This window comes from Rutidosis leptorrhynchoides, chromosome 4 (assembly GCF_046630445.1).
Source record: "Rutidosis leptorrhynchoides isolate AG116_Rl617_1_P2 chromosome 4, CSIRO_AGI_Rlap_v1, whole genome shotgun sequence".
In the NCBI taxonomy this organism is placed as follows: Eukaryota; Viridiplantae; Streptophyta; class Magnoliopsida; order Asterales; family Asteraceae; genus Rutidosis; species Rutidosis leptorrhynchoides.
Window position 1 is genome coordinate 389,195,196 of NC_092336.1, and position 15,248 is coordinate 389,210,443.

General features: G+C 32.0%; 1 protein-coding gene across 1 annotated transcript; it reads right to left on the reverse strand.

Moving 5' to 3' along the window:
• Window positions 1-11,428: 11,428 nt before the first annotated feature.
• Window positions 11,429-12,709, reverse strand: LOC139841905 (uncharacterized). The gene has a single exon (XM_071832092.1). It carries the CDS (start codon window positions 12,707-12,709, stop codon window positions 11,429-11,431), a length of 1,281 nt encoding a protein of 426 aa, XP_071688193.1.
• Window positions 12,710-15,248: the final 2,539 nt, after the last annotated feature.

Here is a 15,248-nt window from a genome sequence, read left to right on the forward strand (position 1 = left end):
TTGGTGTGAATTTTGAATTTTTAATATTAATTTTGAATTTTATATTTAAGTTGTGTGAATTTAAAAACAAAAATTTACTTTATCTCATTAAGTTAAAAATATGATTTTTAAAATTCGTCGTAAGTTGAAGACTAGGTCTTTGAACCGAAATTGCTTTACCCGAGGGAGGGACGAGAACTTTTATTATCATTATTTTTAATCTTGTTGATTTAAAGTATGCCAAAAACATTAAAAAACCCAAAAATCTTAGCTTTTAAAACAATCGCTACAAAAAGACAAATTTTAAAATTTTGTCGAAGGACGGACTAGGACATCGATCCGAAACGACCTCGTCCTAAATAACAAGGGAAACAAAATTTTAAAATTAATTTCTTAATTGTTTTATAAGTTAAAGATTATAAAAAAAAAAAAAAAAAAAAAAAGGGTAAACTCCGCGACTCGCGGAGTTTGCAGGCAAAACCTCCGCGACTCGCGGAGGGACCAAATTACAGAAAAAAAATAAAACAGCTGAAACGATCAGTTCACTCCCACAAACAAAAACACAGAAAAATACTGCGAAAAAGAACCCGAAAAAACCCGAAAATCACCCCCAAAAATCTCAATTTTTAACCGTTAATCACCAAATTTTTTGCTAAAATCATGTTGAGAAGGATGATATCTAAGAACTACTCAAGAAAAACGGTAAATTTCTACACCTAAACACCATTTAATTCGAAATTTTGTGTTCTTGAGCTATTTTTCCCCAATTTGATTTTGATGCTTTTTAGTGTAATTAGACTTAAATTGTTTATGTATTATGCTTGTATAACCTAGATTGATGCTGTTTAACATGATTAGAAGCCTTAAACTTCAAATTTTGAATAATCTAGGGTTTGTGTTCTTGAGCAAATTTGGGGCTTTTTGATATAAACAGGTTATGGCCGATTTTTGTCATGAATTGTTGCTAAATTGAGTAGTGTAACATGTCTAGGTAGTTAAATGATCCAAACTTTGAGCCTAAACATGATTTTGAGAATTAAAGTGGATTTTTTCAAGTCCAAAATTCATGAACTTGATTTTTGAAAGATAATGCCATTTGAGACTTGTTTATTTGCTAGTAATGATTATTTTGACATGTTATTTGAGTTGAATGCTTATGAACTTGGCGAAAATTTTCGTATATGCTTATTTGAAAAAGTGTAGATTTGATAAAAATGTGAAAATGAGCTTAAGTTTGATATAAATTAATAATGTCATTGTAATTATTTTGATTAATGATTTTGCTGACACTAATGCATATTTGGATGCACAAAATTTGTGTTTGATGTGTTTTGCAGAATGAAAGGGGTGAATCTTCATCCCAAGCCCGCCATGCTCCTGCTGAGAACTTGGAACAACAGGAGGTAGATAACTACTACAAGCAGGATGTACCTCATCCAGTCATGACCTTTTCAGATATGCACTTGGAACAGTTGCACCCGAACCTGAGATTTGACAGACTTTGGATAGATTATCCAAAATATCAACGGGGTTTGCATACTCTTCATTCCAAGGTTGTTGAGGTACCGAGGGTCATAGAATGGGGACCCTTGGAAGCTGTAGAATTGGCCGGGCCAATTAGGGAATTACTGGTACAGAGGTATGGTAATTCTTCTTTTAATGACTGGATATGTTTATTCACCATACGCAGACCTGTATATAAAGTATGGTGTGAAGAGTTGTTATGTAGTATAGAGTTGAATGATCGGGTAGCTAGTTTAACCGATCGTTCTTTTATTAGATTTTTGTTAGGCGGTTCGATGCGCCACATGTCTTTACTGGACATGGCTCAGGCTTTACGTATATATACGCCTGAGGAATTAGCGTCTGCCGATTGTAGAGGATTGATACTAAACGGTAGGAAAATAGATGAAAATTTTGATACACACGGTGTGTGGAGTCAAATGACAAGCCATCACCGTTTTAAAGGGGGAAACTACTCTTATTTGGATATAGATAGAGCCGAATTAAGAGTGATACATAGGTTTTTAGCTAATTCGATTACACAAAGGGGTAAAAACAAAGAAAAGGTAAATGAACAAGATTTGTTTTACCATATGTGTATTCGAGACCCACACAGCGCTGTAAGTATACCATATTGTGTGGGTTATTATTTATCAGCTATGGTTCGAGGGATGCGTCCACATAGCATAATAGGAGGTGGTATTTTTATTACTTTGATTGGTGAATATCTCGGTGTGGATATAAGTCGGGGGGGATTATTAGTAGAAGAGCCGGAACCCCGCGACACTATAGGTTTAAATGTATACCATGGTGCGAAAGTTTTGAAGCGGCGAAATAACGCCGCAGTACGATACAATGGTAGACATCCACAGGTAGAGAGAAGCCAGGAACAAGGTAATGTAGGAGGGGGGAATGAGATGCAAGAAATGCATAGGTTTATAGCTTCTCAGGAATACGAAAATGCTAGACAGAGAGCATTTGAAGATTGGCAAGTTCATCAGAACCAGATCATAGCGCATTGCCAACATATAGGTAGAAACTATATTCCTACACCGAAACCCGTCTTCCCTCCTTGGTCGATAGAGATGCAGCCACCATATCCTACGTATGACCCTGCCGAAGCATTCTATAGCACTTATGGTTATGCGTGGAACCCCTATTGGTACCAATATCATCCTTAGTTTATTTTTTTTTTTTTATTATTTTGTAATTTGTAATTATTGATACATTTAATATTTTTGTTAATATTGTAATCATTTTTATAATTCTCTAACTTTTATTCTTAGATTTTAATAATTTTTGAATGTGGGGTAATATACCAAACTTCAAAAATATGTATATATGTTTGCAGTTTATCTTATGTATACAACAGGGTAAAACAACGCATTTTCAAAGACTGGCATTAAGTTCAGCAAAAGCAAGTAATTTTGACGACAAGATGCAAAATATATGTGAAATAACAACAAGACGGAATGAACAAATGATGTGCACCATTTATCATTCAGCAAACAAACGCCAATATATTTGGAAACTTTGGTAAAAATTTAATCATTTTCACACAAATCACCCTCAATAATTTAAATTGTTACTGATTTCTTGCAAATGAGGGCATTGCAAGATCTTAAGTGTGGGAAGGGGTTAAATTCTTTCGGATTTTAAAAATTTTTACTTTATACACTTGGTTACCATTAAAAATACTAGTAAAGCAGTAGTTGTATTAGAATCTAGTGCTCTCTGATAAAAAAGAACAGCCCTAGTCTTATATACTGACTACCCAATTCTAGTAAAATTTTTCAAAATTTTCAATTAAATGAAATAAAATCATGTTTATACATATTTATGAACGATAAAACTAGGTTTTAACACCGAAATTATTGTTACCTCAGAAAGGACATAAATTGAGAAACAAACTAAAATGTTAAAATTCATTTAAAATGGAATAGAGGACGATAAAAAGAAAAATAAAAAGCCAAGTGTGGGAAAATTTACCAAGTTATCTTAAACATATGTCACATATATCTGTAACAAATAACTGAAAATACTTTTGCTTTGGACTAAACTAAACTGTTTTACCCAATGAAAGAAAAGAAGAGATGGATCTACACGATGAATCAATTCCATCATTAAAAGGAAGTAAAGTCTTCCGAAAAAGAAACGCGCTTCTTGATTTAGGTCATGAAGTTGTCGTCCAGACCAGCTGTAGGTTGACGAAAAATCTAGAAAAGTCATCACTAAAATCAGCAGGAAATCCACGGACCTCAGCATTAAACATGGTCGCCAAGTGGTCAGATTTATCCTAACCATGAGAAGGATTTATCTCGTATAATGGGGGGGCACCATGCAAATTAGCTGGATAAGACTAATGAATCAGATCCCCAGAAAGGATAATCTCCTTAAAGATTAAAAATCAGCTTTTAAGACTGATATTACTCAATCCTAGAGATTGACCTTAAAGATTGAGAATTCAAACTCATGGAATTCAATGATATCTAAACTCGAGCTTAAACGAGAAAATACTTTGATCAAAAATTACAAACCGATTTGTTTTCTGAAAACCCTATTTTCAATGCGTTCATTACCATTGAACGTAAAATCCTAGGAATTCACCTGAAATTCATTAGGTCACCTGAACTAAATCGGGTGTCAACCGTAAGAACGGTGGTTGCATAGCATGGTCAAAGACAGGACCTTGTGCCAGACCGACAAATTATAAGGGTGAGCTTTACTATTGCTCCTACCAAGGATAGTAATTGCGTCCGACACATTATAGACCATAATCAAAAGCATGTCACGGGACATTGCCTTAAACAGTTGCTTGTTCAACGCTTTCCTTTACAACCGGACGGTAGTTTGCCGAAAGGTAATATACGGAACAAGTAAACTGGACGTGTTGCTTTCCAAATACAAGGTTAGCAAGTGGGTGACACAAAACCGCAAGTTTTGAGCTAAAATTTTCAAATCTGAAACCCACCAAACCCACAAAAATATTTTGCAAACACCGGTAAAGGGTTATTCCGGAAAACTTATCTAGGGTAAAAACTAGATTTAATTTTCAAAAGATCAAATGTTTTCATAAAGATCCAATTTCCTTAATGGATCTAAATTTTTATAGTCATGTGGGACTGTAAACCATATCGTTACTACCATTGTTTATACCGCCGTATAGAAATCACTGATGTACAAAGTGTGAAGAATAAAGAAGTGATTCTAGTATTTCAAGACAATATTGCTTGAGGACAAGCAACGCTCAAGTGTGGGAATATTTGATAATGCTAAAAACGAACATATATTTCATAGCATTATTCCTCAAGAAAGACAAGCTTTTAGTTGCAATTGTTCTATTTACAAGTGATATTCGTTTAAATAATAAAAGGTGAAGACAAAAGACAGATTCGACGATTTGAAGACGCAAACGACCAAAAAGCTCAAAAGAACAAAAGACAATCAAAAAGGTTCCAATTATTGATAAGAAACGTCTCGAAATCACAAGAGTACAAGATTCAAAACGCAAAGTACAAGATATTAAATTGTACGCGAGGACGTTCAAAAATCCGGAACCGGGACTAGAGTCAACTCTTAACGCTCGACGCAACAGACTAAAAATTACAAGTTAACTATGTATATAAATATAATATAATATATAATTAATTATATTAATTATATATATATTATATATATATAATAAAAACCGTCGGCAGCAAGAAACTCCAAGGGTGTGAGCTGTAAATACCTCTCCGCGACTCGCGGAGTTTTAAGGGTATTTTGCCGCGAGTCGCGGAGCATCAAAAATCAAGTCTGGCTATAAAGCCAACCGAATTCTGATCAAATAAAAAACATCTTTTTCTCTTCCTCTTCATACGTAAATATATTTATATTTATAATTTATATTTTAATTTTAATTATAATTCTAATAATAAGGGTATGTTAGCGAATGTTGTAAGGGTGTAAGTCGAAATTCTGTCCGTGTAACGCTACGCTATTTTTAATCATTGTAAGTTATGTTCAACCTTTTTACATTAATGTCTCGTAGCTAAGTTATTATTATGCTTATTTAAAACGAAGTAATCATGATGTTGGGCTAATTACTAAAATTGGGTAATTGGGCTTTGTACCATAATTGGGGTTTGGACAAAAGAACGACACTTGTGGAAACTAGACTATGGGCTATTAATGGGCTTTATATTTGTTTAATTAAATGAAAGTTTGTTAATGTTAATATAAAGATTTACAATTGGGCGTCCCTATAAATTACCATATACACTCGATCGGACACGATGGGCGGGGTATTTATTTGTACGAATAATCGTTCATTTAACCGGACACGGGAATGGATTAATAGCCACTAGAATAATCAAAACAGGGGTGAAATTACATTCAAGGGTAATTGGTGTAATTGTTAACAAAGTGGTAAAACCTTGGTTTACACGCAGTCGATAACCTGGTGTATTCATTAAACAAAGTATTAAAACCTTGTTACAATTCGAATCCCCAATTAGTTGGAATATTTATCTTCGGGTATAATAATAATTTGACAAGGACACTTGCAATTTATATTTATGACTGATGGACTGTTATGGACAAAAACCAGACGGACATATTGAATAATCCAGGACAAAGGACAATTAACCCATGGGCATAAAACTAAAATCAACACGTCAAACATCATGATTACGGAAGTTTAAATAAGCATAATTCTTTTATTTCATATTTAATTTCCTTTATTTTATATTTAATTGCACTTCTAATTATCGCATTTTTATTTATTGTTATTGTATTTAATTGCACTTTTAATTATCGTATTTTTTTTAATTATCGCAATTTTATTTTATCGCTATTTACTTTACGCTTTAATTTAAGTCTTGTATTTATTTTATATTTTACATTAGGTTTTAACTGCGACTAAAGTTTTAAAATCGACAAACCGGTCATTAAACGGTAAAAACCCCCCTTTATAATAATAATATTACTTATATATATATTTGTATTTTTATAAAAGTAAACTAATATAGCGTTGAGCTTTGTTTAAAGATTTCCCTGTGGAACGAACCGGACTTACTAAAAACTACACTACTGTACGATTAGGTACACTGCCTATAAGTGTTGTAGCAAGGTTTAAGTATATCCATTCTATAAATAAATAAATATCTTGTGTAAAATTGTATCGTATTTAATAGTATTTTTCTATTAAAATATAAACTATTTTATATACACCTCGTTCGACATCAAATATATGTTCTTTTTCAAATTCTAAATTATGTTTCTGGTTTCTTACTCACTTTGCAACCCCATCAAAACTCTCTGATCTTACACTTTAATCCATTCATGTGAAAAGCAAACTGCTGAATGATAAAAAAAAAAAAAACATCTGACGAATGATAACAATAAATATCTGATGAATGATAAAAACTCGTGATTACAGTTATGATTCATCAACATGATTATAAACAAGTACATAACAAAACATAGACCATAAACAAGAACTAAATATTAATCACCATACAAATGATAACATTCATCAGACAAAATGTTAACATTCATCAACATAACTTGATTCAAAGATTGATCTTCATCAGGCTCCTTCACAACATCATCAGGATTTTCTTCTTCTAATTGAAGATTCACTGCATTTTTTTCTTCGATTCTTTGCAATAGATTTATTGTAAAACAAGCAAACAAGTTTGACTGTAGTTAAAAAGAAAAAATAATTAAAAAATAACTATAATTCATCCAATAGTTATCATTCATAAAAAACTGTTATCATTCATCAAAATGTATGATAATAATCGTGATGAATGATTAATTTATCATTCATCAAGCGAGTGATGAATGATTAATTTATCATTCATCACTCGTTTTTCATTAATGATAAATTAATCATTCATCACGATTATTATCATTCAGCTACCCAAGCCATCCGACCCGCCCATTTGGCCACATCAAAATCTCAGGACTCATTAAAGACAGAAACACAGCTGTTATCATGGGTACATAATCAGTACCTTATATACTAGACTGCATGAAGTAAATGATAATATAAATCTAAACTACTAAAACAGTTGTAACAGAAACAAGCAGTATAAAAAAAGAAGCAATAAGTAGTATCACTTGAATAGCAATAATCATTCAATTAAATAAATAAATAACTTAATAAGCATACACTTTTACATGTGGAAATGAAAGCCATCTATTCTTACAACGATCCAACTTTCAAAATTCAACATGCATACTTCATCAATCTGTTAGTCCAAGCAAAAGAGTTTGTGGAGTTCAACTTAAAAGAAATATTAACAAACATAATCAGCACAAATATTAACAAAGGTTGGGCAAATTCCACATAAGTCATATAATTTTTCTCAAACAAGGGAATTGAAATGGCATTTCATCACACACAATCAATAAATCAAATTGATACAAAAATATTTAAAAGTAGACATCATCAATATCTGCATAAAACATTTAGAATAAAATAATAAAACTCATACCGTGTTCTGTCCAAGAGGAGCTCCAAGAGCCAATTGGTCAAAAGTCAAACATTCTCCACCAGCCTTCTCAATCTTTGCCCTAGCAATCTCAGTAAACCTTAACGCAGTAGCCTTCATTGCATGGAATCTCAGGCACACGAACATCATCTGTAAATGTACCAACAATCACAACAATATTCTCCTCCTAAATTTATTTAAAAATAAAAAATCAGAATTAAACACAAATCCCCACACAACACTTTCAAATAAATAACAAACCACATCAAATATACACATGAATTGTAAAGGAGCATGAACTTCACCAATTTGAATTCGCAAAGGAAACCGTTTTAGTGTGTGATTCCGACACGAAATTTGCTCTAAATCGTTCCAGTAACACTTTCCGATCATCACTTTGTCAAACCACATCAACATATATTATAAAAAAAAAGACTTAAACTTATCACTAACGAAGCAAACCTAATGCAAAATAGTTCATCCTTAAGTTCACCATCAAAAAAATCAACAGCATGCCGCACAAACGACTTCTCATTACCGGCATGCTCTTGAACGAACATTGTAGCAATAACTACAAACAACACATACAAATCAATAACTAAACCTTTGACATATTCAGATCCATTAAAATAGATGTGTACGAGTTAAAAAAAGAATATAAGTGTATGTGTTCATACGTAGATGATAACACATGTGGTTAATATATGTATAAAACATGAATAAATCTGAATTAATCAAATTAATCTTCTTCCTTTAGCCAACGATATCTAACTAGATGAATAACCATGTAATAAGTGCATACAACAAATTATATGATTAATTTATTTTACTTATATAAAAACAATTAAATACATATACACACTATACATCAATTTCTACAGTGAAACGGAATCGTAAGCTATCGTATCTGCAAAACCTAGCAATTACAAGTCAGTGACAAGATTAGTTAATGAAATCATGTAAAAATCACCTTTAAGAGAATCATTACAAGCAGAATCAACGGAGAACTTTCCAAAACCGGTTAGAACGCGAGTTATGGGGTCTCTACAACCGGATTCGATAACCGGTTTACATGAAATTGAGGATGAATCGAAGGTGTTACGGTTAAAAATTTGACCGGCGATTGATCGGAGGTCATTCAAGATATCCATAGCATTACGCAAACAATGGAATTGGTATTGTATGGGGTGGTTGTTGTTATCTGCAGTTAGGGTTATACGAATTGTGAGACAGGCTGAAGAATGATCTAATCCAGCCCTAAATCAATTTGTATACATGAATGATGATTATACCCCTCCGCGTTTTTAACTATAAAATCAGACTTTTTATTAGAAATCATGAAATGTGAGGTCCATATTCACTTATCCAGTTTGTACCCCATTTAGTGCTTATCCATGGATTGGTCCACTATATATATATATATATATATATATATATATATATATATATATATATATATATATATATATATATATATATATATATATACAGTTTTAAATAACAAGTTTTATCACATAAATATATATTATATATATTTAAACAACTAGATTTAATATAATTTTAAATATTTACAAGTAATATTTTTATACATATATATATATATATATATATATATATATATATATATATATATATATATATATATATATATATATATATATATCTATATATTTATAATAATAGTTTTCATTACATTGCATACTATTTTACATATTTATTTCCAAGAATTTAATCATATATTATTTCGGATAATATTTCAAATTATTATATATATATATATATATATATATATATATATATATATATATATATATATATATATATATATATATATATATATTTACAAATAGTTGTTCGTGAATCGTCGGGAACAGTCGAAGGGTAATTGAATATATGAAACAGTTCAAAAATTTTGAGACTCAACATTACAGACTTTGCTTATCGTGTCGAAATCATATTAAGATTAAGTTTATATTTGGTCGAAAATTTCCGGGTCGTCACAGCTTTGCATAAAACATGCTTTGTGCTTCGACGTTTAGTGTTCAACTTTGATAATAGGTCATAACAGATAACCTATATAAAGCTTCCAACAAATAAAATGGGTTAAACGTGTAGACAAATACAGATTTTGTAAAAATAATAAGTTTCAATATATTATACACCAAAATTATAGATAATGACATATTTATACTGTTCTAAAACAATTAGTACTTCTAAAACAACTTTTAGTACTTCTAAAACAATTATAGTGTGTTCTTTTTCTTTCAATATAGGGTGATGTGAAATTTTATGATGATCTTGGACTAATGGTTGCAGAAGTAACATGGACCGAAAACTCTGTCACGGTGAACTGGTGAAGTGCCCACCAAGGACTTCATCCGGAAGAGGACATTTATGTCCAATTGATGTGAACATGAACAAAATGCATGATGTTTCCATGACTGTTGATTTGGTTGCTCTTTATGCCGAAGGTCCTACAGCCATCAAGGATGGTACGATTTACCCTAATTCTGGAATAAACCTTTATATATCTTCAAAACTTGTCTTAACTAAAAGAATCATTCTTTTTAGATAAAATCAAGGGTCATGTTAATTGTTACTCCATAAAATTGTAAACACATGCCAGGGTTGGGATTAGTCTTTTCAGGTTTTGTTAACTTATTTTATGACTGACTTTTTATAACAAATGTGGAAAAAAGTTAGCTATAGATATCTATTTCACCTTATATGGGAGACCTCTTCCAAGTATCTCCTACTCGAACAAGAAATCCTAACAGCAATAACACATCCACAAACCATCTCCCAAACCCATTTGATTTAAGTTGATTAACATTAAACAATCTATCTAGATGTCCTTTTATATGGATGTTAACTTTGTTAGATATCAGTTGCTTGCTGGAGAGATAAAGAAACTGAAAGGATAATTCCCATTTTCACACAACTCAGAAAGGTAAACAAACATTGCATAGTTAGATCAGAAGGCATATCCACGTTTATCACAAATTTCCAATAGTCATGGTTGCCAAGTGTTGTTGCCCACTACTATACTGGTTCCGATTGCTCATTATAATGAAGCTTTTTGTTGCATTACTAAGGTGTTCTATACGTGATTTTGAGGCTTACTCTTGTATAGAATATGTGTTCTTTTATATGATTTGAGTGTAATATTTTGCAATTCCAGCCGAAGTTATTCCGTTAGCAGATTTCGAAAACTACCAGTTTGTCCACTCTTATAGCACGATCTCATATCTGTCTCATATAGCTGCTATAAAGTTGTATATTAATAACAATTTTCTGTAACAAAACCCGCAATTTTGCGGGTATTAAACTAGTTCAAATAATATAATTAATAATAATTGTTGAATACGTAATAATGTACTGTCATACGAGTATGTCGTTAAAGCTGTTGAAACAACAAACAGAAAATTTAAATCAGATATGCACAAAAACATAAAAACTAGACGTTTTCAATCCTGCAACGACCTATGCACAAAAACGCCAGCATTTCTAAGACCTTTAAAAAGGCTCAAACAGTCGTGACAACGACTATTTCTACAATCAACGCCCTCAGAACAATGAACAAACATCTCATCAACATGACAAATAACTCCACTTTCAAATAACTCAAACAACACTTTCAAGTGTGTCTCACCTGCATTCATCTTCAGCACAACAAAGTCTCCATCTTTCGCAGTTTCCTTCAACCATTTGATGAACTCAAATCGTTTTTCATGCAACGGGGCTTCCATATATTTGGCACTGTTAACGCTATGACCGAAATTATCACCTTCAACAAGCCCTGGATGATACACGAACGTGACACCTGGCTTTTTCACATGTGCAGAAAGTGCAGAAACATTATGATCAACCACATAGACATTAAACGCTTGCGGATGAATAGGATAGCTGGGACCCATTTCACCCGTCCCCATATTAATGTAAATCAGCTTGTTTCTTGATGAAACATTCACAAAATTAGGCAAGTAAGAAACCAAATCCTGATATTCCATAAGAGGCTCTATATGCTGCATAAAAGGCTTGTTTCTTAAAACTGATGGGCATTCTTTAGGCAGCCTAAAGTTTTCAAAATACACGACATTACTCAAATTTTTCTTAAATACAATTAACGCAAACGACCCAATTCCACAAACATGAAGAATATTGGAACTTCTTAGTAGTAAAGAAACCGGGGTTGCAGACCTTACTAAACTACCTATGTTAAATGTATCAAAATCGACGATCATAACACCAATACCACCTGGCCTTAAAACACGTTCAATCTCTAACACTAAACGAGCCGGAATAGGAACTTTACCAAACGTTCTAGACAGCACAAAGTCAAAATAGTTCGTTTCAAACTCTACATCATGCTCAAAACGCATAATCGTGTTTTGGTTAGCACGAAATGTTTCCATAAATCCTAATTCTCTCAGGCTCAAGGCGTCAGAATACAAATTATCACCTACACACAATGCTCGTCCATCAAGTCTCAACATTTGTCTATCCGTAAGCTCTTTGACGACGCTAAAAGTTAAATTTTCATGACACACATTCGATACTTTCATACGTGGGCGATTAAACCAACATTGATCAAAATTCATTAAAACGGGCTCATTCGTTCGAATCTTACCCGCAATACGAGTGAACGAAACGATAAACATAGCTAACACAAAACATAAACATGCGAGGATTATTCTTCTAGCCAATGCACCACGAATCATTTGCAGTTTTAGGGCTTTGAAATCCATATTTCCAATATTGTAAAATAAAGATCAAATAATGAAATAAATTTGAGGAAAATTGTATAACGATATCTAATAACAAATTAGCGAGTACAAAACCTGGACGATGTGTGATTTCCACCCACAAGTAATATTATTAAAATTTGAAACCCTAACCAAGCCCTAATTGAAATTCTATTCATCATTATTGTTTCGAATTGCTTATGATGATCCATCATCATATAGATATAACGAATTGAAGGGTTACATAATCAAAATATGACTATTGATTTTGAAATGGTAATGTATACATATTGGATCTGTGTTTAATTTGAATATATGAAATTGAAATATAAAATTGAAAATAAAAGAGATCAGGTTTAATGTGTTCGTGTGTTTTTACATGAAAGCCGGAATAATGAGCGCACAAGTTTATTTATTTTATTTTCTAAAATAACGATAACAATCAACTGAACTTGCGGGCATAGCTCAACGGTTCTACTCATGTACTTTGTGTCATGGGATAGGGAGAGGTCATGAGTTCGATCCTTAGGGATGACATGATTTTCTTTAAACCAATTGAAGGGTTTCCGCCCGAACGTGTGTGTTACGTGCAAATGATGAGGGAAGTTGAAAAAAATGATCTACTGATTCCAAAAAATTGACGTTCAAAATTAAAAAAAAAAACGATAACAATTACCTGTTTTTATCATTAATATTAACTAGCTTAAGACGTGAAAAATTTATGTGTTTAGGCCGAAAAAGTACCGAAAAGATATTACTTAATCTAAAAGCACTATAACAGATAAATAAATAATAAAAGAAATGTATAATATATAGCTTAATTTCAAAGTTATGTTCGATTGAAAGTGATGTTGATCAGTGTTTAAAATTCTTTTAAAATTATGATGTAGTTAAGAGAGCAGCTCAAAATTGGGATTTACAGTGGATTGATTGTACGATCAAATTGATTAGGGCCGAATCTGTTTTTGTTGCATTAGAGCTGTAGCATTGAGCTGTTTTGTTTTGTTAATTTTGGGCTTAGGGTATATTCGGCCTTGTATGTTGGTTGTTATTAATATATTTTTTTCTCTTTTTATCAAAAAATAAAAATAAAAAAATATATAGGTAAAGAGAATATTAAACAAAAAAATATGAAATTAATTACATGTTTATAAAGAATGCAATATATTAAAAAAAAAATAAGACTTAAAACAAGGGAAATGATATTTTCACCATCCAAATTACTCTTTCCACCAAAAACATGCATTATTGAGTTGTACAGTACAACTTATTAATGTACAGTTTCTGGTGGAAGAAGTAATTTCGATGGTGAAAATATCAATTCCCCGAAAACAAAGGTAGATTGCAAGAACTTTATCTCTCTCCATAAGTCTTTTTTCCATCTGCTTACAAAAAACCCTATCGTTGTCATTATTCTTTCAGCCGTCACCGTCCATTCCCCTTGTTGATACTTACGTGCAAATGATGAGGGTCGTTGAAAGAAATGATCTACTGATGCCAAAAAAATCGCCGTTAAAAAAAAAACGATAACAATTAACTGTTTTTATCATTAATATTAACTAGCTTAAGACGTGAAAAATTTATGTGTTTAGGCCGAAAAAGTACCGAAAAGATATTACTTAATCTAAAAGCACTATAATAGATAAATAAATAATAAAAGAAATGTATAATATATAGCTTAATTTCAAAGTTATGTTCGATTGAAAGTGATGTTGATCAGTGTTTAAAATTCTTTTAAAATTATGATGTAGTTAAGAGAGCAGCTCAAAATTGGGATTTACAGTAGATTGATTGTAGGCTCAAATTGATTAGGGCTGAATCTGTTTTTGTTGCATTAGAGCTGTAGCATTGAGCTGTTTTGTTTTGTTAATTTTGGGCTTAGGGTATATTCGACTTGTATGTTGGTTGTTATTAATATATTTTTTTCTCTTTTTATCAAAAAAAAAATAAAAAAATATATAGGTAAAGAGAATATTAAACAAAAAGATATGAAATTAATTACATGTTTATAAAGAATGCAATATATTAAAAAAATAAGACTTAAAACAAGGGAAATGATATTTCCACCATCCAAATGACTCTTTCCACCAAAAACATGCATTATGGAATTGTAAAGTACAACTTATTAATGCACAGTTTTTGGTGAAAGAAGTAATTTTGGATGGTGAAAATATCAATTCCCCAAAAACAAAGGAGATTGCAAGAACTCTATCTCTCTCCATAAGTCTTTTTCCCATCTGCTTACAAAAAACCCTATCGTTGTCATTATTCTTTCAGCCGCCACCGTCCATTCTCCTTGTTGATACTTTCGCCGGGTTGTAAGGTACTTGATGCTACCTTCTCCGACCACCGGCATCCCACCGGTGGTTCGGTTTTACTGTTTTTATGTTGAATAAAGCTCAATCACATCCCTTCAGACAAACAAAGGTCCGATCAGGTACTCCGGTCTCAAATCTGGCGAACAGTGTAACAACCCAACCCAATATCCAACCGAAAACAGTACGACTAAAAAAAAAATTATACAGGAGGGTGCGCGGTGCGC